We start from the raw sequence: 21,108 nt of genomic DNA, 5'->3' as shown, positions 1-21,108 counted from the left end.
GGAATGTTTTAAGACACAGACAAAAAAAAAGTTTGCATAAAATATCGGTCATTTTCATAAAATGCGTTTAATTACTGGACTCTAATATTAATTTGAAATAATAATTCTTTCAAAATAGACATTGTGATATCTTATTGTGCTGTGCATTGCTGCTGGTGGACCACCCACAATTTAACTGTTCCTGACAGTTACAATAAAAGCCTTTGAATCTTTGAATCTTGAATTTATTGCTTCACAACTCATTTGTCAGAGGAACCTTAAATTGAAACATGAGTAAATTAAAAGGTAAACATGTTCGTACATGTGATATAAAAACACCAAATTTTCAGATATTTAGCTATATGCTGTGAGTTCAAACAAAATATATTCATGTTCTAATCAGTGAAATTATGATTATTTTGCACTCATATGTCACAATTCAACTCTAAGCCACGTATGTGCATTCGATAATGCATCCAGATGCTGCGTTAAACACAGTTGATGAAACATATTCACAGTTTATTTCATGTCTTTTTGTAGTTCTTTTTTTTTTTTTGCTAAAATAAAAGCTCAATCAGAGGGTAAAGTTCCTAAATTAACTTGTAATTTCTAAATATTAGAACTCCTTTGGGCTTCATTTGACTTCGCGTTTTTCCACAGCTGGTCAGTTAATTGTGTCCCTCCGCGGAGCCTGTAGAAACCCTTGCCAAAGTGTTAGCGGCGTTTGTGAAGGTCGTCATTTGCAACTGTGAGTATCAGCAAAGAATTGTACTTTCAATGATCATTTATTTCACTTACGTCTAAATGTTTCGTAAAACTTTAACGTTTGATCTGTTTTAGATGTTTCTTTGGTTTTATTAAATCTTGTTATTGCCGTTAGCATTTATCTCCTCCTGACATTGCTAACGTTAGCTCATTGCGTTAGCTAGAGTCATTAATGCTATAGCTCCATTAGCTTCCCGGTTTCTCCCGGAATCCTCCGTTTTCTTTGGATAAACTCAAACGTGAGTTTGTTTTAGTCAAATAGAACAGCTGTTCCGATACGGTGGTCACGACGGCGGTGTGTTCCTGTCCGTTAATGCGGCGGCTAACCGCTCTTTGACCCCGTGCCTTAACCGGAAGCTTCAATACTTTGTGACCATGGACTGTATATGTCTGTGTACGTGACATGTTTTCTCCGTGTTTCTCGTGGGGTTTTCCTGTAAAATGGATCTTCACGGGTGGAAAGTGTCGGTGCCGTTCGGGGTCATGACCTGACCCGACAGCAGGACGTGATGACGCTGCGTCCGGCGGGACCTTCTCGGTTCTCGGAACTCTTCTGTAGATTATTTAACTGCGAGTCTTGGGTTGAAGTCTGCTGACTGTGAGAACATTAGTCCCATCACTACCGATTTAGTTTTTCTAAGCGTATTTGGATAAATGGGTTCTGTGGGTGTTTGAATTTGGATTCATTCAGAATGAGAAAATGTAAACCAGCAGTAAAACCAGATCAAGTATTCACAGGTCCTGGTTCTGTAAAGTGAGCGGCTGTGGTAAAGCGACCGACCTCTGTTTGGAAGGGTCACAGGTTCGGTTCCCGCTCTCCCCGTCAGTCGGTGTTCTTGGAGGACACCTGGAGCAGCGGCTCCGGGCTCCCGCCGCTGAACGGCAGTGATGGTAGAAGGAGCTGTCAGTCACTGGGGGTGGATGCAGGCTGCAGAATTAAAGACATGACATTTTGAATTACTTAGCTGGTTAAACATGAAAACAGTTCTGTCCGCTGATGCATCCTGATGCTTGTGTTCTTGCAGGTGATCCATCATGTCTCTGGCTAAGCCAATGATGAGAGGCCTGCTGGCGAAGCGGCTCCGGTTTCACCTGCCGATTGCATTCGGTTTGTCTTTTGTTGCTGCGATAGCATTCAAGGTGAGGACAGGTCTTACTTTGGCTTTCAGAAAAGGATTCTCCTCTAGAGCTGGGTTTACATGATCTATTGATCAATATCAAACTGATCTTAGAAGATCGATATTGATCCATTAAATCCATGAGTCAAGTTTCCTTTAGTTTTTTTAGGTACAACAATTTTTTTTATTTTTTTTTTATCTCAATAAATACTATGTGTGTGTATATATTTGAGTTCTACCTTTGATCAGTTGTAGCAAAATAAATTAAGTTTAAATAGAAATTTCAAAGCTAAATCCAAACCATATTGATTCAGTATTTCTAAGGGATTCCCAATAATCATTAATACCAACTTTTGCATTGAAGTAGACTTCCTGAGTGAGTATTCTTTATTCATTTCTGTTAAAGGAAGCTGTTGGTTCTGTCAGAATCTAAACATTTGAAGCAGTTTTTGATGAAGAAATTCCTCTGAAGGCCGTGATTTTACTTGAGGCCGGCAGGTTTATTAGTGTAGCACATTTTGTTTACAAAGAGTATTTGAAGTGATTTACGTTTCTGAAGTTTAAAAGTAGGGATCATTAAAATAAAAATTCAAAGAAAGTTCTTATAAAATGAATATAAAGTGAAAGTAACTGTGTGGATGGAAACGTGATGTAAACATGGCGCCCTTCATTTTCCAAAGAGACCTGCTGCTCTCTGTGATTTTCCTCTTTAACACAGACTGAACTGCTTTGATGCCTTGAAGTGCTGAAGAAAGATTTCATTCAACTCCATTTTTTAAATCCAACACGTCGTTTTCTGAACCTCAGTGAGCTGGACTTGTATTTGTGCTTCTAAAATGAGAACAAAATGTACAGTCTTTAAATTATGTTTGCCTAAACTGCAAACAAAATTTTCAATTTTAAAAATCTAATGTTCTAAGTTAAAAATATGTATAAAAAGTGTTCTTCCAATATTTTCAGAATCTTTTTCTTGGTTTATAAAATGTTCGTGACCTTCACAAACCTGGTTATTATCAGATTTCACACTCCTGTTTTCAGACGAATATTTTCTCTCTCTAAATCAAAAGTCTGTAAAACAGTAAAAACTTTGGAAATAAAACAGTTTATTGAATCTTTTAAATGCAAAATGTATTTAAATAATTCAGAATTGGAAAAGTATATACTGTAAATCAGCATCAATATCACTAATAAATCTTGTTGGAATAATTTCCAGCCGTAGGTTGCAGTTATATTTTGTCACTTCTGTTCGTTCTTGATTTAATCCTCAGTAAGATTTCTTTAACGTGTATTTAAAATTTTCTGGTTGATTTTGTATGAGTCTTTAGTTCATTTGAAGGAATAAAGATGAGTATTGTGGGTTTTTTTGTCATAAACAGAGGAGCATCAACTGTGTTCAGGTGTGTCTACCTGCTTACCTGTCACTACTGAACCCAGTTCAGGAGTTTGAGCCAGTTGGTTTGTGCTCCAGTGAAAGGACAGAGAAGAAGGGCTGGACTGAGACCATTCAGTCTCTACAAATGCATTCTAAAACCCAAATAAAATTGTGTCAGTCGGTGTGTAAAGCAGCTTTTCTATTAGTGTTCATCAAAGATAACCACAAATATGTTACTTTATGCTTTTACATCAGTCATCTCGGTTAAGTTTAATTCTAAAGTAGTAAATTCAAAATGTTGAGAAGTCATTTGTGCCTTTAAAAGGAAAGCCTCTTTAAAGAATGTGTCTCAGTTGTTCTCCAAGTCTGACAAAGCTTTAAAAAATGACAAGTCGTCAAATTTGGAAAAGTTTTCTCATTGCCTCAAATACATTTTCATGAATCTTGTGTTAATTATTGATGGATGCCTCATCACATATAGAACTACTACTATAAAAAGTATTGTCTCACCAGTGTCAACTTGAAACATTCACTCTGAAATTATAAATGACCATAGTACTGATGCAAACATCCTGATGTCGTCTGGATGGCGAGATTAGGAAAATCCGAACATTTAATCCCATATCGAGAACAAAGCTGTTGTGTGTTTCCTTCAGTACATGGTGACAGAACCCCGGAAACAGGCCTACGCCGACTTCTACAAGCAGTACGACAGTGTCAAAGAGTTCAACGCCATGCGTGAAGCCGGCATCTTCCAGAGTGTTCGGCCCTCCGGAGAGTGAAGTGAGGAAGATTTCTGGAGGATTTTATATTAATTTTTCCTGTATTTTCTTATTCTATATTTGCAAATCACCATCCATGAATATAGAAACAACCTGAAACATGTTTGTGTTTTCACAGTGATGACCTTCATTCCTGGTCTGAAGATGGTTTCCTTTCACCTTGTTTGATGTGTCAGATATGAACATCATTATGCTGTTTGTCCTGCTAAATAAAATAAACAAGAAATAGAGATCCTTCTGTCTTTTTCTGAGTTCTTACTCTCTTTGAACTGAATATTCGTGTAGGAGAAAATCATCAAGTTAAACCAGGTTGCTGTTGCGTGAAAGAAAGATAACTGATGGTGTAAAACACTGTACATAGAAGCTGCATTTCTCCAGAATCTGTTGGAATTATGTTAATTTTTTAAATGGTTAACCCTTTAAAACCAGAGCTTTAGTGTTTATATTCTTTGACTTTTTCAACACGATCAACCAGTAGATTCTGAAGGAGAAAAGCAGCTCGACCAGTCGCTTTTCTCCTTCAGAATCTACTGGAATTATGTTGATTGTGTTAATGGTTGAAAAGTTATAGTATGTTAAAAATCTTTGTCTTTAAGCCTCACTGGTGACACCTCAGGTGTTAAAGGGTTAAATTAATGGTGATTAAATCTCAGTCCTCTGTGTGCAGAGCTCTGGTTCAAGTATCCGCTTATGTGGCGCCCCCTGCTGGTGGTGTCCTTGACTCTGAATTTAAACATCATGCAACTTTTTAACATAATTATGAACTAGATATAGCATTACCTGCAATAATGCTAGTGTGAATGCTGTACTGATAGATGAAAATGATGAAATTGATGGCTAAAAATGCTAAAGTTGATAGCTGAAAATGCTTTAATTGATAGTCAGCTAAAATATTAGCTAAATGTCAGACTAGCCTAAAAAAGCAAAACAAAAAACACTTAGGCTAGCCAATAAAGCTACCCTGTAGCTGAAAAAATAGGTGAACTCAAAAATAGCCTAGAAAACTGAAAAATGCTTAAATTACCCAAAACAGCTAGAGTTTAAACGTTAGCCTAACTCAAAAACAACCTAAAAAACTTTTTTAAAAACAAATCCTAAATTAGCCAAAACAGCTGAAATATTTGCTAAACTCCAAAATAGCCTAAAAAATCTTAGTAAATGTCAAAATACTCCAAAAAGCTATAAGAATGCCAATTTTTAGAACTTCAAAACCGTAACTTTTTAACATAATTATGAATAAGAAAAAGGCAGGAATATTATTCCAGAATAAATTAATTTACAACCTTAAATAACTTTCAATATTTTACTCATCATAAAAATATATTTTGTCAAAACTATACAAGTTAGAAATGAGCTCAAGATAACATCAGACCATTAATAACAATAAAATAAAATGATCTGGTGGGCCGGATCCGGCCCCCGGGCCTTGACTTTGACACGTGTGGTTCACCGAATCAAGTCACTGATGGACCTGTCATTTAAAACACTGGTCCAAAATTCATTTAAATGGACGGATAAACACTGAAACTCAACGTAACTGTGGGACAAACCGGTCCATCGTGGTTCTGTTGAACCTGGAAATCGAACTGTTTTAATCATGTTCGATTCCGCATCTTCTATTTTGGCGGACACAGCCCACTTCCGGTCGCTCTCCTCACTTCCGGGAGGCGGGCGTCCCAGCAGCGGCTGTCAAACAAGTCTGAAGTTGTCCAGACAGGAAGATGTACCCTGCGGCAGAGACATCGCGGCCGCGCGAGGCCTCTTTACCGCGTTACACCGTTTCGGCGGAATGAGAACCGGAGCGCGCGGGTTCCACGGCTAGCGGGAACTCCAGGTGGACGCCGCCTTCGGTGGGAGCGAGTTAGCGCCTGTTAGCCGGCTAGCAGAACCGCTCCGGTTAGCTGTGAGGCCGTTTACGTCCGGAAGGGTTTGGGGGAACATGGAGAACACGGAGAAAGTCCAGATGAGGAACAACCCTCGCAGGTAAAACCGCCTTTTAGCGGTATTGGCACGTGGCAGCTGCGCGCGCGCTCGTTAATGTGCTGACGAACACTTTGCTCGGTTCTTCCCGGACGTGTTTCCATTTGTTCAAATCTTCCGCCTCGCGGGGTTTCCGCCGCTCGGTGAAATGCAGAAAAGCTGCATTCCTGCGGCTCCACTGCAGCTGTCCGCTCAGCCGGAGGAGAACCTCACCCGAGTCTCCTCAGATGCTCACCTGGGTCGTGGCTCACGTCACCGGAGGTGTTTGTTTACCTGTCTGTTCAGTGGTAAACAGTCAAATTTCTTGAGGTTGAGTCAATTCTTCCGCCTCGAAGCGTTTGGCCACCTCGTCCCAGTGGCTTCATCAGTCTGTAACTAGCTTCGTTTGAAGCAGACCCCCTCACAGACTCGTGGTCCAGTCCGTGAGGGCTCTGTCAGCAGCAGAGCCTTCACGTTCTAGGCAGCAGCTCCTGGAAGGTTTTCCTCAAGAACTCTAAAGTCTCTAAACTCAAAGAAAAGCTCGGATATTTTCATCTCTTTCTAAAACCCAGAGTTTTAGGTGGTCAGCAGCATCAGAACCAGACAAAACCCCTCATTTGGACTCAACAGCATCATTGCTCTGCTGCTTCCAGAAGAACCTGACCTTAAATGACCCCACGGCGTGGAGGAGAGTTTTCATTTCTTTGCTTTCCTCAGGCGTTGAGTCGTTTGGTTTGTCATCTGGTCAGGTGGTCTCCTCACCTGTTGGGTTTGTGCTGTTGGACATGTTTCACCTGGTTGTTTCTCGTTATACATCAGTGTTAAAAGAATGGGTGTTCTCGTGCATGTTTTCATTTCTGCTCCTGATTAAATCCAAAAGGTTCAGAGGTGTCAGGCATTTTTCTGTCAGGATGTTAGCGCTCTGCTGGGTTTCAGTGAGGTTTATTGTGCGCTGTAGGAACTGCTTATGAAGGTCAAAGCGGTTGTTTGACAGCAGGAAGTGAAGAGTTCCTATTCTGCCCACTTATCAGGGCGATGTGGTTCTAACGGCTCTGCTGTTATCGTGTCGCTCAGCCCCAAGCTCTTCCCTCCATCCACGCAGCAGCAGAGTGAAGCTGCTCCACGTCTGTGTGACTATGTCAGACGGATCGGATCTAAAATCTAAGGCAGGACGGTCAAACTCAACCGCACAGTGAACTAAAATCCAAAACACACCTTAGGTCACGGGCCGAACAGGATAAACAGTTATTGAAGACTCTACATTTTTAACATAATTATGAACTAGATATATAACATTACCTGCAATGATGCTAGTGTGAATGCTGTAAGCTGAATTTGGCCACTGAAGATGCTGACATTGATAGCTGAAAACATTGAAGATAGATAATAGCCACTAAAATATTAGCTAAATGCCAAATTAGCCTAAAAAAAAGAACCTAAAACCTTAGGTTAGCCAAAACAGCTAGCATGAAGCTGAAAAAATATCTAAACTTCAAAATAGCCTAAAAAACTGAAAAAAGTCTAAATAAGCCGAAACAGTTTGCATGTAAATACTAGCTTAACTCCAAAACAGCCTAAAAAACGTAAAAAAAAGCTTAAGTTTACCTAAACAGCTAGCGTGTAGCTGAAATATTAGCTAAACTCCAAAATAGCCCAAAAAATCTTAGTAAATTCCAAGATCATCCAAAAAGCTAGCAGAATGACAATTTTTAAAACTGTAACTTTGAAACATAATTATGAATAATAAAAATGCAGGAATATTATTCCAGAATAAATCAGTTTATTATTTTTTAGGTTAATTTGAAGTTTAGCTCTTATTTAAGCAGCACACTAAATATATTTTGCAAATTGGCATGTATTGGGGATTTTTTAGCAATTTTACAACACATTTAGGTCAAGTTCATAGTTCTTTAACAACATGTCCAGCCTTTTAGCAACTTTAACAATATGCAAATACCTTTTGCATTTTCAGAAAATCCCTTCTGCAATTAAAGTAAATTCTGTCACCATTTTTAGCAAAAAGCTTCAGCATCTTCAGCAACTACTTCCAGTAAAAAGTGATCACTCAATCATTATTGCAGCTAATGCAACTTTTCTAGTTTAGAGATGTATTTCTATCTGAGGATATTTCCGTTTTTCAACTTCAAATCTTGAAAGAGCTTTTTGAGTTCTTATCAAAAGAAGTGTCTCAGATCGGGGTCACTTTTCAGAAGTTGAGACGTCCTGGTTTTTCTCACAGATAATTTTGAAACAGAAATTTTTTGTTTCAACTGTTATAACCCATGTTTTTCTGAGTTTTTATTATTTTATAAACTGAAATGTTATATCTAAAAAAATACAAAGAATGGAGATAAATCTACAGAGAAACACATTTACATCTTAGAACTATAAATTAACAGGGTTACAAATATAAAAATATGACTGCAGTGTTCTACTTTCTAGAGAATATGCTCTTATTTTCGGTAGGAAGCTGTTGGTTGTAGATTTTCTCAAGTATTAAAAGTTTCATCCAAAGCTTTGACCTCTTGAGGAAGTGAGAACCTCCGGTTCTCTAGCAGAAACACTGCCTCCGTTCTCGGCCTCCAGCACGCGTCTTTACCAACATGCTGCTGTTCTTGCAGGCAGCTGAAGAAGCTGAGTGAGGACAGCCTCACCAAACAGCCCGAGGAAGTTTTTGACGTCCTGGAGAAGCTGGGTGAAGGGTGAGTCCTTCGGTCACTTAAAGAAAGACAGCCTTGTATGAATGCGTCTTCCTCTTTTTTAACTTCACACTTTCATTTTGAATCTTTGTTTCTGTCAGTCTGTGTTTCTGCCTCCTCATTCCTCCCTTTCTGTTAGCCGTGCCGCCTGTTGGTAAACAGTCTCTTCATTTCCTGTTTCTCAACACTCTTCCTGTTCTGAGCGGTTGATTGACAGTGTGTGTCGTCAGGCGCAGTGACTCCATATTCACCCTTTTTCCATGGAAGCTGATTTTGGCAGAATGGTTTTTTTTCTGTTTTCCTGCATTTTCTCAATCCCTCCATCTGCATTCGTTAGAGACTTTTGACGTGAACAGCTGACATTTGCTCTTCAAGCAGCTGATTTAAACCACACTGACGATTTTAGACTCTGGTCATCAGAAGATATTCTTCTGCCTTCACAGCGTCCGCATTGAATTGGATTTCTAAAGGGAAACAAACATGTTTCCAGATAAGTTCTTGACTGAATCGAGTTCTTCTATTTGGGAAAAATAGATTGTTTAATTATGAAATTCTTCAGATTTTATTCTGACCTAAATCACCAGTTATTGTTCGCAGAAAGACTTTTAATGATTCTTTAAAAGTTAAGGATTTATTCAACTTTCTCTCAGACGGGTTGATCTGTTTGGATCATAGGAACATGCCTCCAACATTTGATTAATCGTTCCAGACCTAATGGAGAGCCTCATGAAATCGATCTGAGATATCGATCTGAAGCTTCTGTCTCTGCAGGTCGTACGGTTGTGTGTTTAAGGCCAACTACAAAGAAACTGGAGAGATTGTTGCCATCAAGCAGGTTCCTGTGGAGTCTGATCTTCAAGAGATCATCAAGGAGATCTCCATCATGCAGCAGTGCAACAGGTCTGTGATGAGAAGAAGCCACTATTGACCTGCTTTTATGAGACGACCTGAGCAGCACATCACCAGAACCGACTGCAGGAACAGAACACTTACCATGAACACTAAAACCAAAACTGTGTCTTTAACAGTGAAGCTTAACGGAAGTTTGACTCAACATTTAAAAGTGTACAGAGACTGACCACACACATCTTTTTCCTTAAACATTTCACACAGGAAGTCTGTTTATGACACACTGAACATGTAACAATGCATCATTTATTAGAAACGCCTCACATTATTTCCCTAACGTGCTACTGCAACACACGACTTCAGTAAAAACACACGTATGACGTATAAACGTCTGTTTCAGTCCTCATGTAGTGCGGTACTACGGCAGCTACTTTAAAAACAGTGACCTGTGGATCGTCATGGAATACTGCGGAGCCGGATCCGTCTCTGATATCATCCGGATACGCAGCAAGACGGTAACACACACACACTGATACACACACACCTCATTCCCCCCATGTCAATGGTTTCATGATCCCTAGTTATTCAAGAAGAACGGCTAATATGATGTCACCTGCAAACTCCAACCACACACTCAAACAGGCGGTTTCTGCAGCAAAGCTGCACAGACTGATAAACCACAGACTTTTTCCCATGTCGACACATCGCTGCTTTACTTTAGGGCAGGGGTGTCAAACTCAATTGCACAAGGGGGCCAAAACAGGATAAACATTTATTTAAAACTATAAAACTGTAAAACTAAAGACTCTAAAACCATAACTTTTTAACATTATGAACTAGATATATAGCATTACCTGTGATAATGCTAGTGTGAATGCTGTAAGCTAAATTTGACTGCTGAAGATGCTAGTGCTGATAGATGAAAACTGATATTGATAACTAAAAACGCTGAAGCTGTTAGCCAGCTAAAATATTAGCTAAATGACAAATTAGCCTAAACAACGAAAAAAAAAGAAAAAAAACTTTGGTTAGCCAAAACTTCTACCATGGAGCTGAAATATTAGCTAAACTCTAAAATAGCCTAATAAATCTTTGTAAATGCCAAAATAGTCCAAAAATCTAGCAGGATGCCAATTTTTAAACCTGTAACCTTTTAACATAATTATGAATGATAAAAAGGCAGGAATATTATTCCTGAATAAATCAACGTAAGACTTGAATAACTTTCAATATTTTACTCTCCATAAAAACATATTTTTTCAAAATGATACAAGTTAAATTATAAATTATTTCCTGCATTTTCTCCTGATGTCATCGTGTTTGAGGATGGGACATTACTCTGTAGTCATCCTGTTTTTTCTGTTTTAAAGATTTGAACATTGACTTCAATCAAAATCAGTTTTAAAAAAAACAAGAACTCTGATCTTGGATCAGGGGTGTCTAAATCCAGGCCTCCGGGGCCGGCCTCCTGCTGGTTTTCCAGAAACCCTCCCTCATCTGCTGCTGATCACCTGGATCAGGTGTGTTTGGCCAGTTAGAAGCTTCAATGGCAGGTTGGTTGTAAAACATGCAGGACACCGACCCTCGAGGCCTGGATTCTGACACCCCTGGTTTAGATCCTCGGTTTTATTTTGACACCTTTCATATCAAAGGAAGTAACTGGCAGGTAAAGGGGCGGTGTCCTTCACCCTCCTCATGGCTCTTTGTGCTCTGAAGCTTACAGAGGAGGAGATCGCCACCGTGGTGCACTCCACCCTGAAAGGGCTGGAGTATCTGCACTTCATGAGGAAGATCCACAGAGACATCAAAGCAGGAAACATCCTGCTGAACGCCGAGGGCCAGGCCAAGCTGGCCGACTTTGGAGTGGCGGGGCAGCTAACGGTGAGCAGCAGACCTGGTAGAAACTCTGAGGATGACTGAGCCTCCAGTAAGATGTGAAGCAGAGAGACGAGAAAGCTGCAGAAACATCGGACAGAATGTCAAACCGAGAAATGCTTCAGCTAAAAACCTAAACTCTCTTCTCCTCAGGACACCATGGCAAAGCGAAACACGGTGATCGGCACGCCGTTCTGGATGGCTCCAGAGGTCATACAGGAGATCGGTTACAACTGTGTGGCGGACATCTGGTCTCTGGGAATCACGGCTATAGAGATGGCTGAGGGCAAGCCGCCGTACGCTGACATACACCCCATGAGGGTGAGTTCCTTATGGTTTTTCTCGCTCTAACGACATAATCAAGAAAAAGGAATGAAGTGTCCCCCTCTCTCTTTCCCACGCTGAGACTTTACCTGTTTTAAGTTTCTTTATTTTGTGGTTAACAACAAAACCCGCAGAAGAACACACTCCACAAAAGCTGTTTCTTAGTCATTTTTAAATTTTGGTAGTGAATCTACGTTCCTCAAATGCTTTAGTTCTGTCTGATGCACCATCCTCTGTCCCTTTATTTCCCTAAAACCTCAGAACAAACAAGTTGATTGACAGAACCCTGTGCTGACGAGAATCTGTGCATGGTGCGTTCACAGAGCCTGGGACATTTTTTTCTATATCTAGTTCATAATTATGTTGAAAAGTTATGGTTTTAAAAAATGTTTTATTGTGTTCAATAAAAATTTATCCCGTTCGGCCCACGACCTAAGGTGTGTTTTGGGTTTTGGGCCCCTATGCGATTAATTTTGATACCCCTGCACTAATATATGAAAAATAGACTAAAACCAACTTTTGTGGAGTGTTGTCTTCTACTGTTTTTGTTGTTAACCACTGAATAAAGATACCTACAAGAGGTAAAGTCTCGTGCAGGAAAGAGAGAGAGGTTCTTCATAATCTTGTTAGAATGAGAAAACGATAAAAAAGAAAAGAAAGTATTTCAGACCGTTTTCGGCTGCCGTAAAAACCTCTTTTGATAGAGATTCTGTTCCTTTTTCATCTGAGCTCTTCATGTTTCTCCTCCTGAAGGCGATCTTTATGATCCCCACCAACCCGCCTCCAACCTTTCGGAACCCGGATCTGTGGTCGGAAAACTTCAGAGACTTTGTCAGCCAGTGTCTGGTGAAGAATCCAGAGAACCGGGCCACAGCCACTCAGTTATTACAGGTAAGCAGGTTCTGTTTGGGATCGGGTCGGTCTGTTGAATCCCTGCAGGCTCCTGCTCTTTTAGCTGCTTCCTTCTCCACCAAAGTTGGTTTAATATTCAGAGACTTGGTTTTGTTTTTATTTTCCCCTTTACAGCATCCTTTCATCAAGTCAGCCAAACCCAACTCCATCCTGAAGTCCATGATCACCGACGCCATGGAGATCAAGCTGAAGAGACAGGAGGAGGCGCTGCAGAGGGAACAGGAAGCGGAGGACGAGGACAACTCGGTGAGCTGTCTTTGATCGCTGAGGCTAAAATACCTTCAGTGAGCAGCTGATTGAAAGTCATTTAGACTCTTCCTGCAGCGTCCAGCCAATGATTCCAGCTCCGCCCTTCATCCTCTCATATGGAGTTAAATTAGGGCCAATATTATTTCAAACCCAAATAAAAAAAAATTAAAAAAGTATTGGTGTTTGGCCATCAAATATTGCAAAGTCTGAAACGTTTTGCTATTCTAAAACTAACTTAATTATTTTAAGCTTTAAATGTTCAATTTTTCTGGTTTAAAAACTCAAAATGTAACTTTTTTTTGACTTTCAACTCTTTTTTTTTTCTTCACTTTTAATTCTTTCTTTTTCATATTCAAATCTGAAAGTTTCAGTTACAAAACTTTTGGCACCATTATGTCTCGTTGGGGCGGGGCTAAAACGAAGGACCAATCAAAATGGATGAGGGTGGTAACTTCAATCCTGGTGCATTCACTGACTCTGAGAACTGTGATAATTACGGTCAGAAAATGTCTGTTTAGTCTGTACTGTCATATTCCGAAGTTGTCCCAAGACAGATGTAAAAAGTACAATTTTATCGAAACTGCACGTCCAAAACGCCGTTCCTGCCCGTTCAAAGCGCCATCTTATAGTGTTGCAGACAGGCGTAGAAAACATCCTTAGGCTTGAATGGAATTCCAAAAACACTACGAAAGTTCCAGTTCAAACATGAAAAAGAAAAGAGTTGAAAGTGGAAAAAAAATTGAAACAGAAAACAAAGTTTTTAAATTTTGAGTTTTGAAACCTAAAAAGCAGAATATTTGAAGCTGAAAAGAATTAAGTCTATCTTTGAATAGCAAAAAGTTTTGAACATTTTAGATTTTTTTGAATTTATTTTATTTGAATTTCCAATAATCGTGGCCCCAATTTAGCTTCATCCTCTCTCAGCATTACTCCATATATTAACTAGTGAAAATGTTAACGACTTCGTTAAAAAGCTCCTTTGAATCATTTCCTTCAGACGATCAAACTCACTGATTGCTCCGTTAAGGTTTTAGGGAATTGAACCCCCGGCTCTCCCTGCATGTTTCAGGATGAGGACGAGCTGGACCAGGGGACCATGGTGCGGGCTGGAACGGGCGACTCCGGAACCATCCGGGCTGCCGGCTCTTTAGCCAGCTCGCTGAGCGGTACGTGTCGGACCATGATCGAACACGAGGACACGGGAACCATGCAGTCGCAGCTGGGAACCATGGTCATCAACTCTGACGATGAAGACGAGGAGGAATGTGGCACTATGAAACGTGAGCATGCCCAGACCATCACACCACCGCCACCGTGTTGGACTGTTGCTTCAACCTTTTTCTGAAATACCTTTGTTTTCTTCGCTGTGACTGACGGTCAAACAGGCGCCGTGAGACGGTTTCATTTCAGACCTTCTGCTGCATTTGTCCTCTGACAGGAGAACCACAGGGTGCTGTGCAGCGTCTGGGTTTATGTTAGAGAACCAGAAGAAAAAACGTTTTTTCAATAAATAATTCAAAATTGTGACGTTTCCATTAAGAGAATTGGTATCAAAAATCCAATTAGCTAAATTTCAGAGTTAATGGAAACGCAGCTGCTGAGAAGAACCAGACTGGAAGGAGGAATGATTGTTTCAGGAGGTGTGTTCATTCAGACTTCAGATGTTTGAACTTAAAGACAAAGCAGATGATTCTCCTCTGAGGACTGCTGGCTTGTTCACATTGAAGTGGCCGTGGTTGTTTCTGAACCACAGTCTCCTGGCAGGTGGGATCTCCTCATCAGGCTGACCCGATCTCAGCCCGTTTGCTTCGTTTGCATGTGTCCTCCTTCAGCTGCTGTTTCAGGATCTGGTGACATGTACGCTTTCATCCAAACGGTGCTGTTCTGCATGTTTCCCGCCTGTCGTGTTCTGGCTCTCCGATGTGTCTCTGATCTGGACTTTCAGAAGAGCGTGTTTTCTTCAGCAGAAGTGCATGTGAGGTTGCAGCAGGACAGGCTGTTAAACTCTGCATTATAGATGATGCAGCAGCGTTCCTCAGGTTTGAACGGAGGTCTCAGCAGACCTGATGCGGCATTTAGATGTTCCTGTTTCTCTGATTCTTCCAGCTTCAGTGTGTGGCCGTGTTTGTGAAGCTGCTGGTAGAGCTGCTGATGAGGAGGATGCTGGAGCTAAAGTTCCGTCAGCTGAACACCTGAAAGGCTTATCCTTGTGCCATCCGAGGCTTGGTAATGTTGGGAGTGGGGTCATCTGGAACCCACAGGACAGCACACTGAACTTCTTTTTTTTCTTTTTCCTCAGGGATTTTTTATTTTCACTGGTGTCCGTGGCAGACATTAAATCCTGTCCACCTTTGTCATAAGAGGGATCACATGTCAATGTAGGGCGATTTGCGCGACCCGCCCCTCTTTCCCTGCTCGTCTTTCGCTGCTCGTCGCCTGTCAAAAAATGCGTTCTTGTATGAGGTTCATTTTCCGGCAAAGGTTCCCCACGAGTTTATAACAAACTTCACGCACGCAAGGAAGGTTCCACAGGCGCAGGACGGTTTCCACACCCGTTCCTCTACGCCTGTGCGCTCGCTAAACCTCGTCTCTGCGCTCCTCTGACCTCTCCTGCTCGCCTGTGAAAGTCTTTTCTTACGCTCCTAAAACTAGTCTCTCCCCCTCCTGGAGGACTGTGCACTCATAGAGCTTCTCCTGCGCGTCTGTGTGAAACTCAACATTGAAGAAAAAAAAAGGAAGTACCTACGTATCATTCATTGTTCAAATAAAACCAAAAAATGAAAAGAGGGAGAAAGGACAGCTTTTATAAATTTTTAAACTTCTTTTACTATACAATTATTTAAATAATTTTTGATGTTCCCATTAAAAAAAAATCTAAAACACATAATGAACGTTTACATTAATTTTCTAAGAGTTCCTCTTTATTTTTCCCCCACCATGTGATCCTCAAAAACCTCAAAAATGAATTGTTTTAATACAGTGGTTTAGAAATTGATAAATGAACAAAGCAGTTTTTTTTTTCTTTTTTTCATTTTTAAATGAAAAAAGCTCAAATGGATCTGCTGCCAGACCTTTGCGCCGTGTGACTTCAATCCGCACCAGAGCGCGCCTGCACCGTTGACAATAGGGGTGTGCCAAAATATCGATATTGCGATATATCGCGATATTTAGTCCTGCGATTGATTCTCGATGGGTTCTCACCAAGTATCGATATTATATTTTCATTTGAAGAGCTGTAGCGCTGAGCGTCTGAGTCGCGCGCCGGAACTATTGTGCAGATGGCCGCGCTGCTTCGGACTTTTAATAGCGACGCACGCGCTCATTCGGGAGATTTTCTCCAGTGAGATACAGGCTCTGTAGCGCGTGTGTGAAGCATGTCTACCTGTCAGCATTTATCATCTATCTGTAGGAGATACAGCCGGTAAGAAGTGACTTTGTCTGAGCGCTAGAATGTCAGCGATCACTTACTTTCTGTTTGCTGTGGGAACTGGGCGCGTGCTTCGCAGTTGTCTGTGTACGCTTCAAGGAGCGTCGGAATTTTCGCTTTCATGCACTTCAATGTTTAACCTGCTGCTGTACGGTGTAACTTTGATAAATTTATAATGTGACGTTTTCAAACAATGTAATTACTTGTTGCTAATGTTAACTTAAAGTAATTTTTAAATAAAAAAGCAGGGTTTGATGTATGAACTTGAATTTAAATGTAATTAAACTAAAGTACATGAATTCACTGTAAAATTAGGGAGAATGTTAATTAATTGAAGCACTTAAAATTATATTTATGGCCATTATTATGTGTGTTTTAAGGTTTTTATCTAATGACTGCTGACTGACCAAATGTAAAATAGATAAAGATTGTTAAAATAATCTCAAGTGACAGTCTGAGTAAATCAGTCTTTGGATGCTCAGCCCTTTTCAAGTGAGGGGAACAAAAATGTTTGTCAAAGACAGTATTACTGATTTCAGCAATGTTGCACAAGTGTCTATAATTTGTTGCACAAAATAAGAAAAGTTATTTATTATGATTGTGTTTAAGCTGAAAAAGATAAATGGGGATATATTTTCCCAAAAAACACATTCTTCTATATAATGCTGGTTATTAGAGAAGATTTTTTACCAATTATCGCAGTATCGCGATATTATCGATATCGTGAGCTATGTATCGCGTATCGTATCATATCGTGAGGTACCCAGTGATTCCCAGCCCTAGTTGACAACATTGAAACTCTGCCGCGCAATTCACGATCAGTGTGAATGCACCTTAAGGAGGTTTTCAGCTCCGGTCTGGATCTTCTAGAAAAGATTTCTATTGCAACCTACAAATACACAAGTTTGATCACAAGTAAACAGAATTTTATTAAATATTGATTCATTTTTCGAATGTTGATTTCTTAATCAAACCGAACAAATAAAATAAAAGTAACACTTTTTAATGTAAGTATTACTTCATTATCATTTATTTAATTTATATTAGTTAAATGTATAAATTGATGTCTGAGGTTCACATAGATGATAAACTATGTAGGTTTTTACATCCTGTTGACCTGAAGACGTCTTGTTTGATCAACTCTACCTCCAGAATGAACAGATTTTATATGTAAAGAAAAACTTTGGTAAAAAGTTTGATCTTTTATGAGTTAAAAGCACATATTATCTTATGCTGCACAACATTAGTTACTAGCTGCACTGAGATGATCCTGTTTGGCACAGAGAATCTTTTATTTTGAAAATAAGTAAAAAAAAAATCGTATTTTGAGAGACGCAAGATTCTTTTTATATTTTTGCTTTGGTTTGTGCCAAAAATAGACAACATTCATTTTTATTATTAAAGAAAGAAGGTCATGAATGCAAATCCAAATGTCTTAAAGGCTAAAGTAAGACCAAACGGCTCCTTCTGGGTTTGGATCAGTAGACAATGAGCTCAAATGGATCTTTTACTGTTAAAGGTTGCAGAGCCCTGTTCTAAACAAAAGTTCAATATTCATCTAAAAAGGATCAAATTCAACAACTGTCAAAGTATTTTTTTAAATAGTATTTTAGCAAATGTTAATTTGATCTAATTATAAACTCATCTTTTTTGTTTGTTTTTAGAAGCAGCACTGCTTGTATTTTTTTTCAGTAAAAAGCCGATTCCTGCAGGATCTGCTGTACAACCAGAAGGTCCTAAAAGTTTCATCCTTGTAATCACACAAAGCAGAGGTGGGCTTCCCTCCTGCCACTAGATGGCACATTTCTACCATCAGCTCCACAGATCTGCACTAAACACTTGCTACTGTAGCTTCTGCTGTAATCTTGTTCTAGAACTCTTTAATGTGGCAGTAATTCTGAAAAATGCAGATGCTTGTCTTGTAGATTGCTCTTTTCGGAGTGCAGCTGCAGTGTGATGGTGAGCCACGGAGGCTTTGGGAGGAGTTTTAATTTAGGCTGGTTTAAGTTCATTAAGCTGGGAGTCTGTGGGCGTCTTTAATGTTTGCCTTTATATGGAGACGATGACTGCTGTGAAGAGACTGAAGACACGCTGTGGTTTTCAGCATTTTATAGGACTGAGTTATCAGCTTCCTCATGTCATATATCCTCTTTGGATCACCTTTCTCTATGTCATGCTAATGTGTCAAAAACAGAAGATCAGGATGTGTTTAGCAGGATTATAAGAGCAGTAAAGAGAAGTGCAGTGGGAGCACAGATGAAACAAAGCTGCTATGAAAGTTGACGGTGTAAAATCACAACTCCTACTCTGCATTTAACAGCTTTATGTCTGAGCCAGAGGAGCTCTGCAGCAGGTCCAACAATAATGAGCTGCATTCAGTCAAACTACAGCTCATGCAGAGCTGCTCCTCCTCGAACATGCTGGTGTCTGTGATGCAGGAACCTCTGGAGCTCACCCGAGCCTGCTCTCAGAACCTGGATGGGTTCAGCACCCACAAGCTCACTTTTCTGATGTCTTATGAATCTGCATCACTCACTCTAAAGTACACACACATGCACGTGCACACAAACAAACACAGTGTCCCCTCTCTGATGTCCTACTATTGAGTTAGTATGGATCTCCTCTGCTGACAGTTTAAACTGCATTAACACAGGAACATTCAGACTTCTTAATGTCATTAGAGCTCAGATATCCTGCAGTCATACATTTGACTGTGTGAGCGCTTCATCTGTTTGTCTTTTAATGACTGATCAAGAAAACCTGTGTGTGTGTGGCACTAATGAGTGTGGTCTGTCGCTGGGTGGATCCTGCAGGATTCGGGTTAAGTATTAAATCAGACATTGATCCTCCCCAGCGGCTCTGAAAAATAGAAAGCCTATTAATTTCTGCAAATCAAGCATTAATCCAAACCCACTGCAGTAGTCAGTAGAACCTTCTGCATTAATGCTCCCTTTGAGCAAACGTTAAAACCTAAAGCCAGGTCTTCTTCTGGACCTCGTCCTGCCAAAGCGTTGTCGAGATCTGCAGCCTCGGATACTTTCTGGACCAAAAAACATCATGAAGGTCCAGCTTCTGCATGGCTGACCAGCGTTTCCTGGGAACCTAAAAATCTGCTTATCCGGGACAGCTTTGAGTGGCTTTAAAACCTGCAGAATCCAGGCAAAGAGCTGATTAAAAAAACTAGACATTAGAATAAAGTTTACATACAAAAACCAACTAAATCTGATGTAATATTTATAAAACTGTGTTTGAAGACATTAAAGTCCCACTCCGATGAAAATGCAGTTTTTTGCGTTTTTAACAAGTTCTTGTGGCATTTTTCTGCCGATGGAGAACATGTCTGAAGAAAATTAAGCTTAAAATGGCATTTCTGAGTATTTCTCGTAATGAATTGTAGTAAATCAGGAGCAGGCAAAAAAAATATGTTTGGAAAAGATCATATTTGTGATGTAGAAAATACGCCATGCAGGGCCACAAACTCCTTGCTCCAAGTTCTGAACAACTGGGAGGGGAAAGGGGGCGGGGTTGCTCTGAGCCAACGACCTCGCCCATAACTCAGATGTGCATTTCTAAAGAACTCCTGCCGCTCTGCAGAAATGATGTCCAAGAACAGTGGTCTTCGACCTTTAACAGTAAAAGAGCCATCTGGACTCATTTTCTACTGATCCAAACCTTGAAGGAGCTGCATAGTCTTACATTAACCTTGAAGAAATCTGGATTCACATTCATGACCTTCTTTTTTTAATAATAAATATGAATTGTGTCTATTTTTTGCACGAACAAAAGCAAAAATTTATAAAGAACCTATCATCTCTCAAAATGTAATTTTTTTTTTTAGATTTGACAGAAGCTCAAATAACTTATTTTCAAAATAAAAGATGCTCTGTACCAAACAGGATCACCTCAGTCCAGCTCTGAACAGCTAGTAACCAATGTTGTGCAGCATAAGATAATCTGTGCTTTAACTCATAGAAGATCAAACTTTTTACTAAAGGTTTAGTTTACATATAAATCTGTTCATTCTGGAGGTAGAGTTGAACAAACAAGAGGTCTTCAGGTCAACAGGATGTAAAAACCTACATAGTTTATCATCTATGTGAACATCAGACATCAATTTATACTTTTAACTAATCTAAATTAAATAAATGATAATTAAGTAATCGTTACTTTTAAAAAAAATCTTTTTTATATTCCTTTTATTTATTTAATTTTCTTTTTTTCCTCTCTGTCCTCAACAGTCTTACACTGCTGGGTTTAGTTATTTTAGTTTGAGGTTGGATCTTGGTAGTCTTAGTTTTCAGGCTTTGTTTATTTGTTTTCTTTAGGCAGTTTTGGTTATGCAGCCATTAGCAGGAGCTGCTGACTCTGACGGTCGACATGTCTGGATCAGAAGTCTCCATGAATTATTTTATGTTTGGTCAAGGAGCCACCATGGAGAGATAAAAGAGACACATGTGGATCTGGAGCCAAAGGTTGCAGACTTCTGTCCTATAAAATTAAACATTTTTTAGATTTTGGCTAAAAATTGCTTTTATAATAAAAAGACCAGTGGGAACCCTCTGAGAATGAATCAAAATATGATCAGAGTGGGACTTTAAAAGGTAAAGAGAAACAAAATACTAGTCGTATAAATAAAGGCTGCATACAAAAAAACCCAATAAACTAGATAATAAAGCTAATATTCATAAAAACGAAGTTTGAAGGGAGTAAAGAGACTTTGAGACTTAAAATGGACGGTGTGGTGTTTTTCAGCTTGTTCAGGAGGGGGATGTTGGGAAAGCTGTGTAAAGATTTAATA

The 21,108-nt window shown here is 39.7% G+C and overlaps 2 protein-coding genes across 3 annotated transcripts in view; both read left to right on the top strand.

Moving 5' to 3' along the window:
* Window positions 1-621: 621 nt before the first annotated feature.
* LOC112141958 (cytochrome c oxidase subunit 6C-1) lies at window positions 622-4,250 on the top strand. Of its 2 annotated transcripts, none has more exons than XM_024265178.1 (4): window positions 622-727; window positions 1,770-1,884; window positions 3,891-4,017; window positions 4,135-4,250. In XM_024265178.1, the coding sequence occupies exons 2-3, from the start codon at window positions 1,780-1,782 to the stop codon at window positions 4,014-4,016; spliced, it is 231 nt and encodes a 76-aa protein (XP_024120946.1). In that variant the 5' UTR covers window positions 622-727; window positions 1,770-1,779; the 3' UTR covers window position 4,017; window positions 4,135-4,250. The 2 variants fall into 2 exon arrangements, with proteins under 2 accessions (XP_024120946.1, XP_036066775.1); XM_036210882.1 differs by lacking the exon at window positions 622-727 and adding an exon at window positions 965-983.
* Window positions 4,251-5,652: 1,402 nt separating this feature from the next.
* The window catches only part of LOC112141949 (serine/threonine-protein kinase 4), a 30,676-nt gene continuing 15,220 nt past the window's right edge, over window positions 5,653-21,108 (top strand). Inside the window, exons 1-9 of the mRNA XM_024265170.2 lie at window positions 5,653-5,999; window positions 8,597-8,677; window positions 9,446-9,574; window positions 9,924-10,038; window positions 11,240-11,404; window positions 11,552-11,719; window positions 12,476-12,613; window positions 12,749-12,880; window positions 13,953-14,163. Coding sequence (XP_024120938.1) covers window positions 5,956-5,999; window positions 8,597-8,677; window positions 9,446-9,574; window positions 9,924-10,038; window positions 11,240-11,404; window positions 11,552-11,719; window positions 12,476-12,613; window positions 12,749-12,880; window positions 13,953-14,163 — 1,183 coding nt within the window. The 5' untranslated portion in view covers window positions 5,653-5,955. The remainder of the gene's footprint in view (window positions 6,000-8,596; window positions 8,678-9,445; window positions 9,575-9,923; window positions 10,039-11,239; window positions 11,405-11,551; window positions 11,720-12,475; window positions 12,614-12,748; window positions 12,881-13,952; window positions 14,164-21,108) is intronic.

This window comes from Oryzias melastigma, unplaced genomic scaffold (assembly GCF_002922805.2).
Source record: "Oryzias melastigma strain HK-1 unplaced genomic scaffold, ASM292280v2 sc00277, whole genome shotgun sequence".
NCBI classification, from domain to species: domain Eukaryota; kingdom Metazoa; phylum Chordata; class Actinopteri; order Beloniformes; family Adrianichthyidae; genus Oryzias; species Oryzias melastigma.
Note: the sequence above shows the minus strand (reverse complement) of the source record. Positions and strands in the feature narration are given on the sequence as shown.